A 19,996-nucleotide genomic window follows, 5' to 3' on the forward strand; every position below is an offset into this window, starting at 1 on the left:
GTCTAGATGCTGCAGTTGTGGTGTTCCATAGTTGTTTTCTCTGGGTACACCAAGGAACACCTGCATGTGCCAATGACTGTAAATTGCCTTTTGAGGTGTGTGAGTCAAAGCTTGGGGCCCTGTGAGCAGGTATTTTGTTGATCTGAAATCTCAAAATCTCAGCCACGGGGGATCTGCTGGTACTTAAACGTTTTGAATAATCTGGAGCTTGAATACTGGTGCCTCATTGTCTGACAGCCTCTCTATAGATATATAATTTCAGCGAGGAAAGAAATTAATAACCACAACAAATTATATATTCAAGAGCCTCTTCTTCTCATAGAGGAGCTAATGAAATAACTGGTATCACTTGACCTGAAGATTCTCTTGTTTTAGAAGTTTGTGGTCTATCCTACTACTTGTATATGAAGAAATTTTTATTCTGATTTTATCAAGCAGCTAAAAGTTAAAAAAAAAATCCTGGATATGTGTTCGCACATGAAATTTCATTTTTATCTTTCAATTTTTAACAGATTTCGTTATCATTCTCCTTTCTTAGAGCAAAAGGAGCAATACTCTGCACCCTTTGTAAGCAGAACTTGCCGATGTAGGTAGTGAAGTAAAAGGAAGGCATGAGATCACCTTCTGCTTTGAATGGGACCACTATTGCTTTAAAACTGGCAAATTTCAAGGCAAAAAGCTAATGGAGCTCTATTGTTTGGAGCTGGAAAATGAAATCCTAAGCTAGTGACAGAATGAGCGGGCTTCAAAGCCTGGAAGTATGGATTAAAATAAACTATCCTCTTTCATCTCATGGAAGAGAGGCACAGGTGAAAAAAGGGAGGCACAAAAGGATTCAGTGCTTTACCTGGGGCCACATCAGCGCTCACAGAGAAGACATCATGTTGTTGAGCTGGGCTGAGTAGAAACCTGAACTGTAAGGAAGGGAATCTTGTAGGGAATTTATCCACCTCCAAGATTTCCCCCTGTGGAGCTGCAGAAGCAGTGTTTAGGAAAATCGTCTCCAAGATGTGACCTTGAGCAGCTGATACCTGCAGAGCGAAGAGCCCAGGAGACCCCATGGTGTGCAGTGAGATGTGTCCTCTCACTGGGGTGTGTCCAGGTGTGTGGGGAGTCACTTAGCCACACTCTGGGGCCGGCTGCCCTCTGCTCCTCCCGCTCCATGGTCAGGCACGCGCGTGATTCCACGCGAAAGGGCTGAGGAGCCGGGAGTGCTCTGGGCAAAGCGCGTTGGAACAGGCACTGCAGCTCCTGTGTGAGCCTCCTCCTCAGCTCACTGGCTTCTTCTGTCTGTGTGCCCTTCTCTCCTGCAGGAAAGCTTCCCTCTGGCTTTTACTGCTCGTTCGAAGAAGGGGATTGTGGCTGGACGCCAGGCTCCCCTGCGTCGTCCCAGCCTTCTCCGTGGCGGATCGGAAGCCTGGAGCAGAAGCGTTTCCCTTCCACAGAAGGTGTGTGAGAGGAAACAGTAAGTGTAGAGCACAAAGAGCAGAGAGCAGAAATGATACACACGTGGTGAGGAGAGGGAATGAAACACAAGGCAAGTTTTCCTGTGTGCTTACATATTCAGCCTCCAGTGAAACAGTTCTCAGCTTTCTACTCTCAAATGCCACTCTTTCCACTTTGAGCAAAAGACTGTCCTGCTCCCTTTTTGTCTTGAGGCTACAAAGTGGTACCTCAGTCTCAGACACCAGATACAGATCTTGACCCATTCTAAAAAACTTCACACCAAATGTTCATCTGCCTGACCCTCTACCACACTGATCTGTTTTTTTTTTTTCTTTTTGATTTTCCTATTTATTTTCTCTATTTTTCTGCACTGCTAGTTTTTTCCCCTGCTCACATCCTATTTTTTCTTGTCTTTGCTTCACGATCCCTTGAGTTGCGCTTTTATGTACTATTACTATGTACTTGGTTCTCCTTCCTAAATGCCAGTACCTAATCCTTCTCATACAAACAGCTGAAGGCTTAAGCTGCTGAGAGAAAACCCAATACTGCCCTTGTTCCTCTTGTTTACAGAAATTATTCGAGTAGCAAAGAGCTGTAGCTGTATTTTTATTTGGTTTTGGTCAAGATAAATTCTTTTCTTCCGAGTTACTTTTTGTTCATAAAAGATACACTTTATTATTTTTCTGGCAAGGAGGATGAATTTGAAGTCATGGAGCAACAGAAGGTGGTAGCAGTGGGGGGAAGGTGGGCAGGCTCATGAGGTTACTGAGTATGTTTATTAGGTAGGTGAAGCTGCATCCCTAAGAAATGGAAAAAGCCTTCTGCTCTCTGGAATTCCACCGTGGTAGGAGCCAGCTAACATAGGTTTGGGGCAGGTTTCACAAATCCTGAAACCCAAAGGGGAGTGCTGCAGTTTGACCTTCTTCCTTCTCTTTCATCCAGGTTGTGCACTCCTCCTCAACACCAGCAAGGCACCAGCAGTAGCAAAGACTGTCATGACCAGCACAGCATTTCCAGCTCCTTTGAGGAACTCCCCCTGTGAGGCAAGTCATAATGTTTTCTTTTCTTGTGCAATTTATAGAGCTTTTTTTGTGCATTTGACTCAGGTTTTCAGATACAGTTACTAGGTCAGTAGCAAGGCAACCACTATCTCTGATTTTATTTTTTATAAAATAATCTTCTTTATGCCCACCGTGCAGGGGAAAGATATGGTTATCTGCTTGAATGACACAAAATGTGCTTTGAAAAACATCATATCCTGTCCTCATTGCATCACATGATGTATTACAATCTTCATAATTAGGTGTGCATGCTGTAAGAGTAGGGCAGCCAACATTATATAAACACAGAGAGGAAGAACCTTGCTGCGTGAACAAGCATTACATTTGCAACATCCAAGGCAGAATAGGCTTCAGGACTGCCCCTGAGCCATTCAGAAAAGGCAGTACATGTTTTCTCCAGCACAGCTGGGGTTTGGGCTGGCAGCTCTTCATGCTACTACTTCAAACCTACCAGTCCTCATGCAGGCCTTGTTCACAGGAGTGCTGAAGTTAGCAGCAGCAGAGAAGTTCATCCAGAATGGAGCCAGGTTCATATTCAAGCAGAAAAGCTATTGACAGTCCCAACACATGAGCTTAAGCAAGTACATCAAGGCTTGCCAGATAGCCTTGCTCATGCTTGCCATTTCTGAGTTGGTTGTATTTAACCCTTAAAGCGCAGCTTCAGAAAGAAGCTGTATGCATCTTCTTATTCTGTAGCTTTACAGATTGTAGAATCACTGATAAGATTTATTTCTGACTTATGGCTTTGGACCATGCCTAGTGAGTTAAAGCATTTCACATCTTCATGTGAGAAGAAATCTCCCATAAGCTTCTGGATCCTGGAGCAGAGGGATTTAAGAAAACTGATACTAATGAAGTGCAGCTGTTTGTTGGTTGAGTACTGAACAGACAAGAAAAATCTGTTACAGTGATCTTAAAATACAGAAAGGACAAAAAAGGGTTGTGTTAGAAAGTTCTCTGGAATTGAACTGCACAGAAAAAGGTGTTAGAAAATTCTCTGGAATTGAACTGCACAGAAAAAGGTGTTTCTTTGCCTTGAAGTTTGTTTTGGTTCACATCTGTTGGATACCTCAGTTCATACAGCAAAGTGCCTCTGGTTTTGCTCTCTTGATATATTCATGTTCTCTGTCTTTGAAATATATTCTACCTTGTTTTTCCTCCCATCTGTGACAAAGGCATAAGCAGGTTCTGAATATTTTAAGACCTTGTTCTGCCATGGACCAGCAAGAGCGAGTGTTTTTCATAATCCACCCGACACAGGAATCACAGTGAATGATTTCCCAATATCTGTGTATTTTTTTTTCTTGTGTATACAACACTGCAAATAATTAAACTTGCCGTGGGGGGAGAAGCTGCCATGTATTTCATCTGCTCACATGCCATCCCACCTTCGTCACTCCCCTTGGCACCTCAGAGGCATCCGGACGCATCCAGCGTTGCAGCTGTCGCTAATAAAGAGTGAAGGAGTTTTGGCAAGGGTTTTGTCTCTTGCCTTTTCATATAGTGTAAAAGCTTCCCTTCTCAGTGGATCCCTGGTGGCTTCAAATTCTATTTTACTGGAACAATCTGTCTGTGCAGAGAATAATTTAATTCCACTTCTCAACACAACAGAAGAGGAGAAAGGAGATATGCCTCCCTACGCACTTATTCCTCCAATAGGTGCCAACAAACTTCCTAATAGTGAAATTATAGTCAGAAAAGAGGTTGTGAAAACACTGTAATGCTGTCCTGTATTTATTCACCCTCAACCACTTTGTGATTGAACTGGCTCAAGTTCAGGCACTAAAAGATGAGTTTTCTTTTACCTGTCACTGCTGACAATTTTACCTGGCATGTCACAGCTGGGACAGATTCTCTGGCAGCTGAAATCCCACAGAAAATACTTGAAATTCATGTTGCAAAGGGATGTCAGCAAGGGTGTGTGCAAATTAGACCCATTTATTCTTCCACCATCAGATCCAGCCATAAATCTGCCCTTCCTCTTGTATTTGATCCAGCTCTCATGATCCTTTAGACATCTGCTTGCTCTCTTGAGAGCAACAAGGTCAGCAAACATCCCCAGTTTGATAATTTTGACTCCCCTCTCTTCTCCCCTGCTACATGGAAGCTCTGGGGCACCTGCTGTTCAGTGAAGTTATTATTTCTTCCCCTTATCCCCTAATTTTCTTTTATCCAGTCATGTTAGACCACTCGCACTCATCACAGCAGAAGATGACACCCTGCTTTTTAGCCTGAGGTGTTCATAGGAATTAATTACTTCAGCCTCAGCATGAGGAACATTACCTGCCTCAGTGCTGTTTTGCCAGGCTGGAGGATTCTGGGGTTTGGCCAGGGTGTCCATAAAACCAGGACTCAAAGCTGATAAGGAAGCAGCCCAGCAGTCCACAGTGGGAACCCGCCACAAAGAGTTTCTAATGCTTCAAGCTCGTTTTTCCTCCCCGAGCCTGGCTGTGTAATCTTACACTGGAAAAGGAGGTGAGTGACCAGCCTGGTCCAAAGACCTTCCCTGCTGAGGTTCTGGGCAGCTGCATGCAGTGGTGTTGGTGTTAGCACTTGGAGACACCACAGCACGGATGAGTTTGGCATATGAGCTGTCACTGAGTGCAGGGCTGGTGTGACACTCCATCTCTGTGCTCCCTGCAGCCCGAGCTCAGTCCCCAGGAGCAGACAAGGCTGCCAGCCCTTTCCATGCCCTGCAGGAGGCTCCTTGTTAGCCCAGGAAGGGAAACATCAGCCTCACCCACTCTGCACTGCCCCACAGGCACCAAAAGGTGGAAATAGGATAAAAATGCACACAGGAGATACTGTGATAAACACAGCCTGTACTTTCCCACACTTGTGGGATTGGCCCTAATGTGCCTTGCACTTTGTGTATAGCTCTGTGTTGCACTTCACTCCTGTTTGTTTTGAGCAGCCTTATGTTTTCATTTTCTTTGTTCTTCAGTGCTTTTGGCAGGTCAGAGCAGTCTGTTTGTGATGCTGCCCTTTATTCTTGGTTCAGTTCGTTTTTCTCTTTCCTTTTGTTGTTTTATTAAATCTTGGCTGGAGTATCCTGGCTTCAAAGAATCTCTCCTGCTTGCTGTCCAGACAGCCTTTGTTATCTTTTTCATGTTGCACTTTCAGTAGAGCCCTTTGCTTGTTGACCCCTTTAAGTCTGTGTTTAAAACCCACTCTGTATGGAAGAGGGAGGCTGTGGCACTTCTACTAAATCTTGGGTGAATGCAGGAAGTGGTTCACATAGTCCATGAAGTGATGCTCTATTACCCTGAAGTAGCCAGAGAGGGGAGATGCCACTAAAAGCTCAGGAAATGCTTCTGGAACTAAACAGTCACAATAATCAAGAGTGAAAACCTTTTAACCCACATGTAAAAGTTCACTGGAAGCAAAGCACGTGTAATTGAGCATAGGAACGCACGTGAAGTGCAAAGAATTAAGCCAAACAGTGGCCTGATCGAAAGGCAGAGTTTTTAGAGCTCGAGCAGTAAAGCACAGCATTATTTGCCCCTTCTGTCACACTAGATTCCCCTGCTCTGGCTGGGAATCAACTGGTGTGTACAGGGCTGACAGAGGAGCATGGGATGGACAGGCATTTCCTCATTTTGAGGAAGAAATCCGCATGCATGTCATTAGAAGCTGTACTGGTGTTTGAGAGCCTAGGAGACTTCATTGCAATTAAAGCCGAGGGAAGTGCTGTCATCTCAGACACCACCCATGGCAAAACTAATTGCTCTGCCACAGCTGATAGCTCCTAGGTGTGCACAGTCTCCAAACTGCCCTGGCCTCCTACTTCTCAGCACTTCACAAAGAAGTCAGAGAGCTGGCAGAAGTGTTGCAGGTGCCCAAGGATTACTCACCTTTGTGGGGAAGCTGGAGACTCAGTTCTGACCCTCCAAGTCTAGGACAAGAAGGCAATCCCATCTCCCTCAGCCCAGCATTATTGCTGTACAGGTGCAGTCACATGTGCTGATTTGCTTTTCCTTCCATTTTTTAGAGCTGCATCCTCAGACCTTGAAGGATGTTGTGGTACCTGTAGATCACAAGAAACATGCCTGTTTCTTCCCAAAGTGTGTGGCTTTCTCCCATAAAGACATGCAAGAGGCTGGTACAGTTGCACCTGCCTGGGCTGTAATCTTGCATCTGTCCTGCAAGATTTCATTTTGTGGTGGGTTGTTACTATCCCTTCTGCTTGGAGGTCACTCCAGAAACACGAGCAAATTTTGAGAAAGGCTGTGCTTTGCTCAGCTCGAGGGAATCTGGGACAGAATCTCAGTGCCATGCCTGATGAGTAAAAGCCAAGCTGCAGCTTTGGTGTGGGCTGTCAGAGAGAAGGAGAGGAACAGCAAAGCTGCTATTCCTGTGTGGAGGTGGATTTGAAATTAGCCTGAAATGTTATTGCATGCCCCTCCATAGACTGAGGTGACTCTGCAAGAGGGACTGATTTGTGATTAGGAACCAGATTGTTTCATTTTCCTGGTAGGCCCTGGGTCAAACATTTTAAAGGGTGTAGCTGCGCTGGAAAACAATGCAAACAGATTCCTGTGGTAGTAAATGTGCTTTGTGCTTTTGGCTGTGTTTAAAATAATGAGAATATTTTTCTGATGCTATTTTGACATTTCAACTAGCTGTTTCTTGAAAGCCACCATTATGTTATGTAAGATAGTACTAAACTGGGCCAGATTTCTTTAACACTTGAAATTGTTTTTGAATGTAAATGTACTCTCTCTCAAAAATAAATATAACATGTTGATGTAGAACAGTATAGTTGAAGTTTGCCTTCTCAGCCAGGTTTACAGACATAAAGATGTTTTCATCCTCTCTGTTTATTAATTCAGTTCTCTTTTCTATGCAGAAGTGTTGCAATTTTTTCAAGGCATGTAAGTCAATAATATAAATCATTCCTTGAGTGCATTCTGAGCCCCATGCTTACACTTGCAGAGTGTGTCTCTTTTTCTCCTCTACTCCTTCAGCTTTAAATAACTTAGAAATGTACATGGTAATAACATTGACACTGAAAATTTACGAGCATGAAAAATGCAACACAGATATGCCTCTAGCTCAACCTTTAATGTGCTTTATTTGGCAGAATGTTCTTAGCAGACTTTTCTGTTTTAAAATGTTGTTTTTAAAATCCGTACAGCTTTTACTGTTATCTGTCTTCTCTTGCTCCCTTTCCCACCTGGCTTTTGTGTCATTGGATCAGAGGGTTTATAGTATCTGAAATCTCTTGAGGGCTGGTCATACCACAGTCCTCTGACAGCAAAATTCTGAACGCTTTCTCTTTTTGTTGCTTTTATTTTTCTCTTGGTCTGTTTTCTGAAATGAAGTAAGAAATAATGTGAGAATAAATAGTGGGAGAACCTGTTCATATAAAACATGAGCTTCTCTTGCCTGCCTAGGTATTTTAAAGCTACATAATCAGATCAGTTAATTAAAATTCTGTCATTTGCAAAAGGTTTTTGCTTTCACACCTGAGTCTTCATCTAAAGCAGGAGTGTCGGCAGACTACAAGAGAGTCTTATCATGCATTGCTGTAGATCTGGCCAAAAACCAGGAACAAGACCTTTTGATCCTCTTTATTATTCATAAGAGTCCAAGCCTGAATTGCTGAACAGTGGTAATAGATGTCTTTGCTTGTACTGTTGTATGCAACCATTTCTCATTCCTGGTAAGAAAAAAATTATCGTCAGTATGATAAACTTCACGTGTCAAAGGTAGCTCAATTCCTGTACAAAGCTTACTGAGACTTGGCAAAGGTGTCTGCAGCTATTGCCTAATTCTGTGCAAATCATATTCCAACTAGCAACTTCAGTTTCTGCTCAACAGTGAGATGTTTTCCAAGCTCCTTTAATACCTGAGCTACATTTAGTGGGCCAGTGCATTCACAGCTGAAAACAATTTCTACTGTTTCCCTTCCAGTGAAGAAGACCCAAGGGAACAGTAATGTTTTTTAGGAGAATAAATGTCTACATTTCAAGAATCCACTGTTCCTTGTCAGGCAAATTTTGAGCAATTCCTTTGAACAAGCATCATGGAGGGGGGGAGCAAGGACTTGGGGACATCAGAATTAAGCAATGTGCTGTTTCACAAGATGAAAACCTGTGGTCAAGAGTTGAGGTGTTGCTGGCCAGAGAGCCTCCAGTGAGATCCAACTACTTCCTTGGGAGGAAAATGCCTGTAGACTCTTCTCTGTCTTCTTAAAAATACTTTTACTCCAAGCCCTGTTTGAAGTATGTTTTTCCTTTCCAGTTCCTTTTTTCACTTGTGTGAAGTGGGATCATAATGCTAATAGTCAGCATCACTGCTATGCAGAAAGGGAGGAAAAAGAAACAGCAGCTCTCCAGAGTGTCACTGCAGGATGTTTTATTTATGCTGCTGCATGTGTGTGTCATTGGTCCTTGGTCAGGCATCTCAGAGATAGTTTATGCTGGGATGTTTCTAGCCATTAAAGTAGATTCACAGGTGTCAGCAAGTTCAAACTTCACCCAGAAGGTTCTTGGTATTTTATTTCTCTTTTTTTTTTTGCATAAGGAAGTAAAATGGAAGTCTCAGTTCTCAAGTGGTCTTGAAATTATGCAGTTTGTGCTGGAAAATCTACCTTCCTTGTTTTTCTTCACCTGCCAAGCCCTGTTGATATTGATAAGGATTAGTTTTTTTTGGGTTTTTTTCTTTCTGGCATGAATTGGGTCCCCTGTTTGTCAGTTCAGAATCTCCACCAACTCAGAGGTTAAGGAGATTCTCAGAAGGCATCTTTCCAGATGGTGTTTGCAGTATAGTACATGTAGCCATCTGACCTGAGTTTTGCCTCAATATGCTGTGTATTTACCATGGGCTCTCCCTCCTGTTAATTTTCCCCAGATCAGTTTAGACCATTTCATTTACTGAGTCAGTGGGTTTGCATATGAACAGCTGATCAGCAGCTCTGGTGGGCTTTAAAGCCAGAAAGCAAGGTGCCATTGAGCCACTGCCTACCTTCTATGCTTAATTAATTTCTCAGTGGTGTTTCTAGCATCTGAGTATTTCACTGCTAGTTTAACACAGAGGGAGATGTTTGATGCATAATGTTGGGGTATTCCACCAACAGCCCAGGTTTAGATTTTTCCAAATGTGCCACTGCTCTGCTTGCAGGGCGCGCTGTGTATGCAGTGCCATCTGCCATCATTGATGCTGCATGCTACAGAATGAATGCCAGCCCCATTCAGAAGTCTTTACTATGGTATCCAGCTCATCATCTGCTCTGGTTCACTTCAGCAGGTGTGAAAAGACCTGGACTGCCCTGCTGTGAAGCTTAGAAACCATGGAAATCACAGCCAAAAATGCCCATTTGGACACAGTGCCAGTCGATTCACTCAGAGCCAGTTCATTAGAGTTTGCATATTGCACTTTGCCAATGAGCTGATCTCCCACATCTATTGCCAGCTACTTCTTCCCTTCAAACAGCTGACATGTGTGCAAAGGCATTCATTCCAATTCATCAATTGCTTCAGCTTTTGCTCTAGTGTTACGTTAACAGCCATCAAAGGCTCGCTCTTCCCTCACTCCTGACCATGTAGATGTTGCCTCTTACCTTCTGGCAGGTCTCCAGAAGAGACAGAGATCTGAAAGCTTCTGCCTAGAAGCTTTCTGAAGCTTCTGCCCTTCTGCTTTACCTCTCAAATTTTAAACTACCAAAATGGCACAGTGAAGTTGCTCCAACTCACCTGTATTAAAAATGTAATGTAGTGTGTTGCACAGGGAGTTGGCACTTGGGCCCTAAAAGTGGGCATGTGGAGTCTCAGTAAGAGGTGTTGCTTTCTCTGGTATAAGTGGAGGGTTTAAATATCCACTGACATTACAAAACAAATGGTTAAGTCCTGATCAGTTTCTTCAAGGAAAATTTACTTTATTGGGTCTGAAAAGTATAAATTTTCACTTTAAATTCACACTAAAAAATGCCTCACTTTGTAGGCAATTAAAAATATAGAATACCCAAGAAGTTCTTTCATCTTGATTGTCACCTGTTAGGAGCAGCCACACAGACACCAAGTTTGAATGCATTAGCCTCCTATACCATGAGCAGCCTCTCTCACCAGTGTTGCTTCTGGTTGCTGGGTATGAGCTCAGCCCTCCTCAGCTGCCTCCATGGCCATCGTGTTGTGAATCTGAAATAGTTCCTGGCCACCCTGCTCAACTCTGCTTTTTCTCTCTGGTGCCTGGGAGGCGAAAATCCTCACACTTGATGCTGTGCTTTCCACTGCCTGACACTGTGGAAATAGCCATGGGACTCCATGAATGCTTTCCCAAAACTGTGGTGGGAGTGAGCTGGAAGTTAGACTTGACCATCGTCCAGACTTGACCAGCTTGTCCCCAGAAGTGCTGTGGGCATCTATGTTGGTTTGCTGGACCACTCAAAATCTTACACATCAATGTGGGATGTGTGCTTTCACAGACACAAACTGGCATATCTGTTTGTACATTTATCAATCCTTGGGTCATACAGTACAAGGGATTCCAGGCAAGTCCAGTGATTTTTGGACTGGAGAGAGAGAAGAGCCCCATCTAGATTATTCAGTCTCTGTCACAGTTTTGCAGTATAAAGTCACTTCTTTCTTTGTAGCTTTGGAGACAGGCAGATGAACTGTAGTGTTTACCCAAATTCAGAACTGATCATTAATACAATGGATATCCAGAATTTTGTTACACCCACTCCAAAATTGTGATCATAAACTAGGAATAACTGCAACACTTCTGTCATTTTGATGCTGACATCTGATTTGGCTGCCAGAACAAACTTGCACCATGACATAGGAACAGCAAGCAAAATTTAGCAGTTTTGTTTTATGCTGAGAAATGGATATGAATGTTCTGTGCTATCAAAGCAAGGAAGTAATGTTATCAGGTGTTCCTTTGTAAAACACAAACTGAATTCCAAGCTCCTGACTTTGGTGGTGGCTTTGAAGTGCTAAAAATTAGAGTGCTTTATTTAATATGTATGGACACTAGATCCTGTGCTGAACACTTTCTTGTATCCAAAACATCCATCATTAATGTAGCTTTAATAAACTCATTCCTTCAGCATTCTTACCTCTACTGGTTGTTGAGATGAAACCCAGCTCCTGAATACAATATATATGGGTGTTTTACTTGTGCTCTTGATCAACAAAGGGCTAGCTCCTCTTCCTTTTTGCAAGAAAATAAGAAGACTATGTTCATATACTATGGATTGTGAAGCTAGCCTGATGTGGAAGAAATTGTTTTTCTTTTTATACAATGAGAAAGAAACTCATAAAATGAGAAAACTACATGAAATAATTTTACATACAGGGATAAATGCATAGAAATGGATTAAATTACATTATCATAACAGAAATGTTAGAAAAATGGTTCCCTGAAGTATTTTAATTAATAAAAAACCCACCAAATTATTACTGAACTTTAATTGAAAAATCTGTAGAAACTTGGATAGAAAGTAAAAACTGATTTTTGAAAGGAGTATCTGGGGGATGAGGATGTGATTACAAGTGATGCCTGCTTATTGCACTCTTCTCCCTGTGTTTTTTGCTACTACTGCTGCTGGAATATAAAAATTTATTACTGCATAAGTTGTTAGTCTTAACTTGAATCTCTTAGGTGGCCTCTTAGAGGAGTGTTGTCTTTGTACTGCTCAAAATAGGGGTATGATCTTATCCCTGTAAAATTAGCACATATGTGAAAGCTAAAACAGACTGTTTAGACTCAACTTTACAAAGAGAAAACAAAAAAGTCCAGTAGTTTCAATGTTTAATAGCATATACTGAGTGTTACAGGCTTCCACATCTGTGGAGTTTCCTAAAGGGATTATATAAGGATGGGAGAATCAACTTTTTGGTGATTGGAAAGCAAGGAAAGAGGAACTGATAATTTTGTTAACTTCTGAATAATGTTTGTGATGTTTAATCTCACGTGTTCTATTTCTTCTAGCTACGAATGTCATGGCTCATCCATGGTGTCCTGCTGGGAAATGTCTCCCTGGTGCTGGTGGAGAACAAGACGGGAAAGGAGCAGAGCTGGACGTTCTGGCATTCTGAGAACAGCGAAGGTTTGGGAATATGGCAGTGGGTGATCTTACCTCTCCCAGAGATACTGGATAGGTATGAGTCTTCTCCTCATTCTCCTGCATGATGATCAGTCCGGGCAGCACTAGCTACCTGGCAATGAAGATGGCCAGCATTGCTCCTGGATGCTCTTCCCTCAGGCAGAAGTGCTTTGTCCTCTGTGAGGCATCTTCTGTTGGAAGCAGACAATAGGAATAACTGAGTATTTTGGGCAAAGCACACAGCTTTACATCTCCCAAGTCTAAGTCTTGGTTCAAAAACTGATTCCATGGGTAGTCTACAGCAAGGGGATTAAACCTCTGTGTCTCCATTTCGTTGATGGCAATCACTCTCTTTGCACACTGTTCTATGTCGCACGTTTGGTGCTCCCTCTGGCTTGCTAGAGTTGGATGTGAGCTCCACAGCTGATATTTTTTCTGGGTATCAAAGCCCCTGGTGTTCAATGTGTCTAGGTCTGAGGATGAAGAGGTGGGAAAAGAGCCTGCTGCAAAATCAGACAAGAATCCATCTGATGGATGTTAGCTGTAGCTGTGTTAGCTGTAGCAGAAGCTCACCTTGATGAAGGGCTGTGCCAGTTGTGGCTGTATTCTGGCTTTAAGCATAGAAGGTTTATCTGGTAGCATATGTTTATTCAGAGTGTTGTTTTAGCTGTTTCTTGCCAGTTATCTTTAAGGGAATACTCCCTCATTGTTTACTTTTAACTTGTGATGTTTCTAGAGAAGGCACTGACATAATCCACCTCCTGCTGCCCTGGCCCTTAGGCTGCAAGATGCATCTACCATCTGTGTCATGAGCACTGGTGTCCCTTGTCTTTTTTGGAAACCTGTGCCCTAGAAACAGTGGATTTCAACAAGGGGTAGTTTCCCTTCTCAGAACTTTGAACAAACATTATATGAATATGTCTTTTATCTTCCTGGCACTTGGGGATGCACATAGGCTGCAAATACAACAAGGACACTGCCAATGCTTTGGTCCTGAATGTATAATTAATATGTGTGCGTCAGAGATTTAAAAAATGCCAGCACTAAGCTTATTGTGCAGTCACTGGTAAAGCACCATTTGTAAAAATACCTGGTTGCTTCATTCCCTTCAGCTGTGTTTCCTTTGAAGAATGGTTTATTTTGCCATTATTATTTATGTGATTTATTTCCTAGTGTTGCCAGGGGAATGTTTTGTACCTGAATTATTCTGTACCCTTGTACTATTGCTTTCCTTTAAATTCTCTCTGCTTGCACAGTCAGGCAGAGAACACTTTGATCTTAGGAGTCAGGCTAGCAGTGCTTCATGAGGAATCATGGATTCAGCTGATAACACAGTGCTGACTGTTATGTATAAGGTGCTGACACGCTTACTTCCCCATTGCTTACAGAGAAAGACAGATGGGTTCCCTGAAGGAAGGGAGTTTGTTGGAGGTTAAGACATAAGCAAGGAAAACTTTGAAGTTTTGGTATCTCTTGAAAAGTTTTTGGCCTTATTTATTCACAGAAACTGCACTATGTTAATGAATTTTTCTTCTAAGTTTGATTTAATTGAAACCAATCCTTCCTGGGAAGAAAGAAGTCTCCTGTGAGGCTTGGAAATACTGCAAGCACCTTTCTTACCATCTCAAAACCTGTTTCTTTATGGAAAATCTAGACTCCTATACAGATTAGGAAGAGATTCTATGGAAGTATACACCAAACTGGTACTGGTGAGACTCCAGTATATAAATGGAGATAAATGAGTTTTATTGAACTGTAAGAAGTAGTTAATTGGACACAGTGCTGGTGCTGCTGAAGGCTTGCTGTGTCTGTCTTTTTCTAAGTGGTTCCTCTGTCAGAAGCTGTGAGGGTCTGTGTTAGAGCCATGATGTTGCAGATTTTCCCACAGGAGGAGCTGAAAGTTTAAATCACCTCAAAGAAGTAAAGCTCTCGAGTAAAGCACACCAGGGTACCAGTTTCATACAAATTTAAAGCCCAATCCATTGTGACTGGGAAGCTGAATGGAAAGTGTTATTAATAACAAGATAATATGTTCTAAAACTGCTCAAAAGCATGCTTGTTTAAAAGCTGCTTAGCCATAATTTCCGTGTTTGGCTTACAGCACTTCAAAGAATCATTAGGAAGACTTCCAAGAAATTAGATCAGCTCTATCTTTAGAAACAGACATTTCTTAAATGTTTGATATCCCTCAGGCTGTTGGGAGAAATTATACTTTGGCAGAAAATCACAGCTAGAACATTTCAGGTGAATTGGCAATAACAGAAAAGAGGGAGGGGTAAGACAAAGAAGTAAAATTGTGACTGAGGGATGGTAGATTTCTAGCTCTGTGTTAGCCTGAGCAACCTTGGACACATGCAATCACAATTTCACCCTGTGAGAGGTCTTACCTCTTCTGCATGGACTTGAAAGAAGCTGAAATGCTGGCACTTCACATCTTCCTGAAGTTGTCGACCTGCTTTTGCTCTGGCAGATGTCAGCAGACCAATCCTCAGAGCTCATGCGCTGTGTTGGCCAACAGAGCTGATCAACAGAGCTGTAACCCAGCTCCAAATGCTCAGCATCCTCTGTGCACGGGGGAGGAAGGGCCAGGGGCTGGTCAAGGATGTGCCATCAAAGCAGCTACAATTAAAGAAGCCAGTTTTGGGCAAGAGCTCCTTAAACTGTTGGATGAACAGGTTGTGCCTCCCAGAGGCAAAAGGCAGCAGCTCCAGAGGTGCTGTATTTTAAGTTGTCAGTGAGATATACTCAACATGAATGAACAATCCTGGCTGTGATTTGTTATCCCCTGTAGAGCCACTTACCTCTCTCTAAAGGATGCATTATCTACAAATCAAATCATCTGCACAGATTAGTGAAAGCTAGAGAAATGGTTATTTGCACTTACTGGAATTTACACATTAGTGCAATACTACAACATTTGGATTGAGAGTAGAGTAGGGAACCACCTTATTGTAAGATTGTTTGACTTGATGGAAAACTACTATTTCTTTTCCAGTGAAAAGTGATGAGCCTGTCAAGGATTGTTCTTTTTTAACTTCACAGAAATGCAAGCAGGAAACAGTCTTGAAAACTGTGTTGTAGCTGGTAGTTTGGGCTTGCTTTTTTTATATATTTGCTTTTAGTTAGCACATGTGAATTTAAATTTTAGTAATGATGATGTTGTGAGAATGTGACAGCAAGAGCAAACAGAAGCCTGATGTAATTGAAGATGAGTGATTTGTGTAGCTAATAATTAGACATTCTGTTAGCTAAACAGTGTGGTCGAGGTACAGCACATAGATAAAATACTGTCACATGTAACTAAGTGATTCTCTGGAGCTTGCTCCAGGCTGGTGCTCATTATCACCAACACTTAGCAACTGTTTGCTACAGAGTGTGAGAGGTGGAAAAGGATAGGCTGAAGCCTGACTGGAAAATTCATACTTTAGGAAACTAATTCTAAATCTCTTGATTTTTGCTCCCTTGATGAAGCTGAGGCCAGCCATGTGGAGCAGCATGTGGACTAAAAGTTCTCTGGGTTCCTCTACAGCCTGGCTGAAGTTGCCTGGAAGTAGATTCCATGTGAGCCAGCCCAGCCCATCTAGCCTTTCAAGGCCTCTGTTCTCTACCAACCCTGTCCTTTTCTTTTAAAAGATTTCACTGTAACCTCTGTAAGGGGAATCTGGTAAAAGTAGCTAATAAAGTAGCTAATATTTAATAGTAACCTGTCCCACCTCAGTGCAGACTCATGACAGAAGACTGTGTGGAAATATAAAAAGAATTTAAATGTGTTTACTGGTTAAAAAGGTTTCTTTGGTTTCCTTTCTTATTAAGATCCATTTTTTTGGCATTACAACATCTAAATTTTTAGCCAGACTTTATGAATAGTGTCCAGATGAAGGAAGGAATAAGAGGAGTTTACTTGAGGTCCCTAGAAATGAAATTTTCAGTCGTGAATAGCAGCACCGTTTGCCTTATCACTGATAGCAAGGCCAGGTCATGTCCTTCTAGCAGGGAAGCATGTTCAGAAAGTGAAAAACCAATTTTCTTTTGGTCCCATAGTGCTTGGAGAGCTTCAAAATTATTTTCTTGCTGATGACCTTCTCCTGAACACAGACTGAGAATTTTATTATGTTGGAAGGGATCAGTAAGGTGACTTACCTGGAAGGCTGGGTAAGGATGAGAGCTTCCTGAAGAAGAAAGCAGAAAGGCCTACAGACAGCAGTTACCTCAGAGGGTCATATTCTGTTTCAACAAGTCAGAATTCACGTCCCAACAACTGCACTTGCTATTTTGGTTTAGCTGGCTTCATTACCTATTCCAATTTTGCTGACTGGCTGGGTTTTTGCAAACTGCACTGGCTCTGGTTAGGTTTTGGTTTCCATATCCATGTGGGATTCCCTTTCAGTCTGTGGGAGTGAGATTGTCTGTTCTGTCTGCCTCCTTCAGCAGCTCTGGTCTCAATGGCAGCCACAGCGCCTGGGGAGCCTCTCACTCACTGAGCAGTACAAAGAAACAGGCTCATCTCACACCCCTGTATCTCCACCACCTGTGCCAAGCACTCTTCTTGTCCAGTAACTGTTCTTGCATTGCTCTGTCTTTCCCTCTCACTCCTTTCAGAATTTATTTATAAGTTTCTCAGCGTCAGGTTTCCCATTTGGAAAAAAAAGGAAAAGAAAAGTTCTTAGCAATATTTTTGACCCAGGGGCCTGTTTATCTCATGTTATTCCTAAATTTTCTTCCCATTCTCCAAGAAGAAACAGGGACCCTCCACACAAGCTAGTCATGTGTCTGCCTACACTTGGCCACATATATATTAATTCACAGGATATTCTGTGAATATATATTAATTGGTCACATCTGCACCCAGATCTCTTCTGTCTGTCTTACATCCACCCTCCAAACCCAGGCTGCGTTGCCCTGAGGTGGCCACACATTATTTTGCTAAAAGCAGTGAGACCAGATCACTGCTCTTCTGCATTAATTATGTCTGTCTGTGACTGTCCTCCTTTTGAAGGAGTTATTCTGAAAATGTTGCTGTGTGCATCTGAAAAGGGGGGTTTGGTGTGACAGATTTTATACACGAATAGTAGTCTGTAATAACACCTTTGAATCTCAATCTTTATTACTAGCTATTAAGTAACTTCCTGCATGGCAATTGTGTCACTGTAACTGAGTTTGGTTAACATTCTTATATTTCTCCAAATAATCTTATTTCCTCTAAATGTGTCTTTTATCCCAAGTAGTGAGTATTCCTTTGTGAAGTGAGCTAACAATGCATCATTTGTAACAGAGAAGTTAATGGGAACCCGAACGTAATAAGGGTTAGTGACCTGAAATTTCTCCATTCTGTGAATACCTCGGTCTCAAGCAGGTTCAGCTGTAATTATTTTAGCTAGGTAGAGAGAGAAATCATCTCCATCAGAGGCAAAACATTGCCAGTTATGAAATGAGATTTGTACGTACAGACACGCTGTGTTCGTGTCACTGCATGGGGGATTGAGTACAGAGGAGATTAACGTTCAATCTTGGTTAATAATCCCTGTCTTTTATGATCAAAAGAAAAAAAATAATGATTATGAGGCTTTCTAAAATAATGGTATGAAGGCAGCTGCCTGAGTCTGGATAATGAAAACCTGAACTGTCTGTATGAGCCAGGGACAATATTTAGGTGAAATTCAGAGTAGTTACTGAAGGGAGGGAGCTGTAGAATTTGCACTAAATCAGCTTGCAGAGGTCTTCAATGGGTTTTTTATTTCCCTTTCATCAGAAGAAGATAGAATACATGCAAAACCTAACATTTCTGTGCAATGAAGATATAGGGATAGATGATGTGAGCAAAAGAGTTTCTCCTCATGGAGCCTATACCAACATAGCTATAAATACATCTTCACACTTTTAGTTCTGCAATTCCCTCTCTAATAAGCCCCAAATATTTTGGGGAGAACCAGTCTTCTGTTAGAATCAAGAAAAAAAAAATCAAAAAGAACAAGCTGAACAGAAAATGCAGGGTGATGTGACAAAGATCAAATGCTGACCACACAGAAATAAAACCCAAGATACAAAAAACCTGAAGAGTGGGAAAGGTTGCAGACCAGAAGCTTTGATGTTGTCCTGTTTTGGTCAGATTTAACTGAGTTAAACTACGCTTTCAAAGAACTGCTCATCTGGATTGATATTTCACAGATGGGGCCAAAGATACAAACCAAAAAAAAAGCTCATTTTGTGTCATTTCTTATCTGTGACTGAAATATTTGAGCAGTGGTCACCCTTGAGTGGTTTTTGAATGTATGTAAAATTTGTATCCTTCAAACAGAGGAGTGATGCTCCCCAGAGAGGAGATTGAAATGGGGAGAGGGAGGGTTGTCCCCCTGGTACAGCATTTCCTATTTGCCTCAAACAGAATTTCTTTTAAAAAGGCCTTTGTATGTTTTTGCTTTCACAGCTCAGCTAACACTCAGCCCTGCAGGGTGTGACTTGTACTGCCCACTTGTCATACATCTAAGGAATCCTCTTTCTTGCTGTGCTCCAGGTTGAGTAGGGCAAAAGGAGACAGTTAAGAAGTCATTTCCACCAGTCCTCAAGTCGTAATTTGTCTAATATCCAAGTCATTCAAGTGTTTCACAGCTGCCATGCCTTCATTCCTGTGAAGAAATCTAGCCTATAAACACAGACTCACCTGATGAGGATCTGGCTTCCATGGGAAGAAGTTGCAGGGATTTATTAAGCCACAAAGTCATGACAAACTTGCCAGGAGTTATTTGGCTGCTCCTCTATAATTGCCTTCAGGAATATTCTTTCCTGGCCCCTCACTGCAGCATATCTGTGTTTGCAGTGGCTGTGTCCGTGCATGGCTGTGCACCAGTAGCTGTGCTGTGCTGGGGCCAGGGGAGATGCAGGGTGTGCAGTCAGCATTGCCCCTCTTTGACCTGTGCACAAACCCCAGTTTGTGGGGGTTGTCACCTCCAGTGTTGTTCTGGGTCACTGCAGTAATCTCAGTGACAAACTCAGAATCTGCTGCTTCTGCTTCAGCGTCAGCTCCTGCCAAAGTCACAGGGAGTTATTTCATTGATTTCAGGGATCAAACAGGAAGGGGAAAAAAAAAAAAAGAGAGAGGGAGCAAGGGAATGAGATTGTCTGTGGGGTTTCTTCCATCTCACTGATGTGTGACATTTCCATCTTGAGTTTTGATTAAATTTTCCTTAATTAGCCCATTAAGCTAAAGCCACCAAAGCTAATGATTGAAATGTTGGTTAACTGATGATCTTTTTTCAATGGAATTTGAAAGAAGTCGTATTTCTAAATTAATAGTGGCATTAAACAGGGGAAGATAAAATGATGAACTATTTGTTGTAGAAATGCTGGTCTCAAGAGAAGGTTTGTACTGAAATTGCTTTCGTGTTAGCAAAAAATAAGATTAATAGGCAACCCAAGCAGCACTGATGGTCCTAATAGTGTT

The 19,996-nt window shown here is 42.1% G+C and overlaps 1 protein-coding gene across 1 annotated transcript in view; it reads left to right on the forward strand.

The window, feature by feature from the left end:
* The window catches only part of ALK (ALK receptor tyrosine kinase), a gene marked incomplete at both ends in the record, with an annotated part of 301,668 nt that overhangs the window by 234,087 nt on the left and 47,585 nt on the right, over positions 1 to 19,996 (forward strand). Inside the window, 3 exons of the mRNA XM_084202540.1 lie at positions 1,314 to 1,448; positions 2,389 to 2,489; positions 12,444 to 12,613. Of these exons, the coding sequence (XP_084058666.1) occupies positions 1,314 to 1,448; positions 2,389 to 2,489; positions 12,444 to 12,613 (406 nt within the window). The remainder of the gene's footprint in view (positions 1 to 1,313; positions 1,449 to 2,388; positions 2,490 to 12,443; positions 12,614 to 19,996) is intronic.

Source organism: Fringilla coelebs (genome assembly GCF_963513975.1).
Source record: "Fringilla coelebs genome assembly, chromosome: 3".
Taxonomy (NCBI): Eukaryota; Metazoa; Chordata; class Aves; order Passeriformes; family Fringillidae; genus Fringilla; species Fringilla coelebs.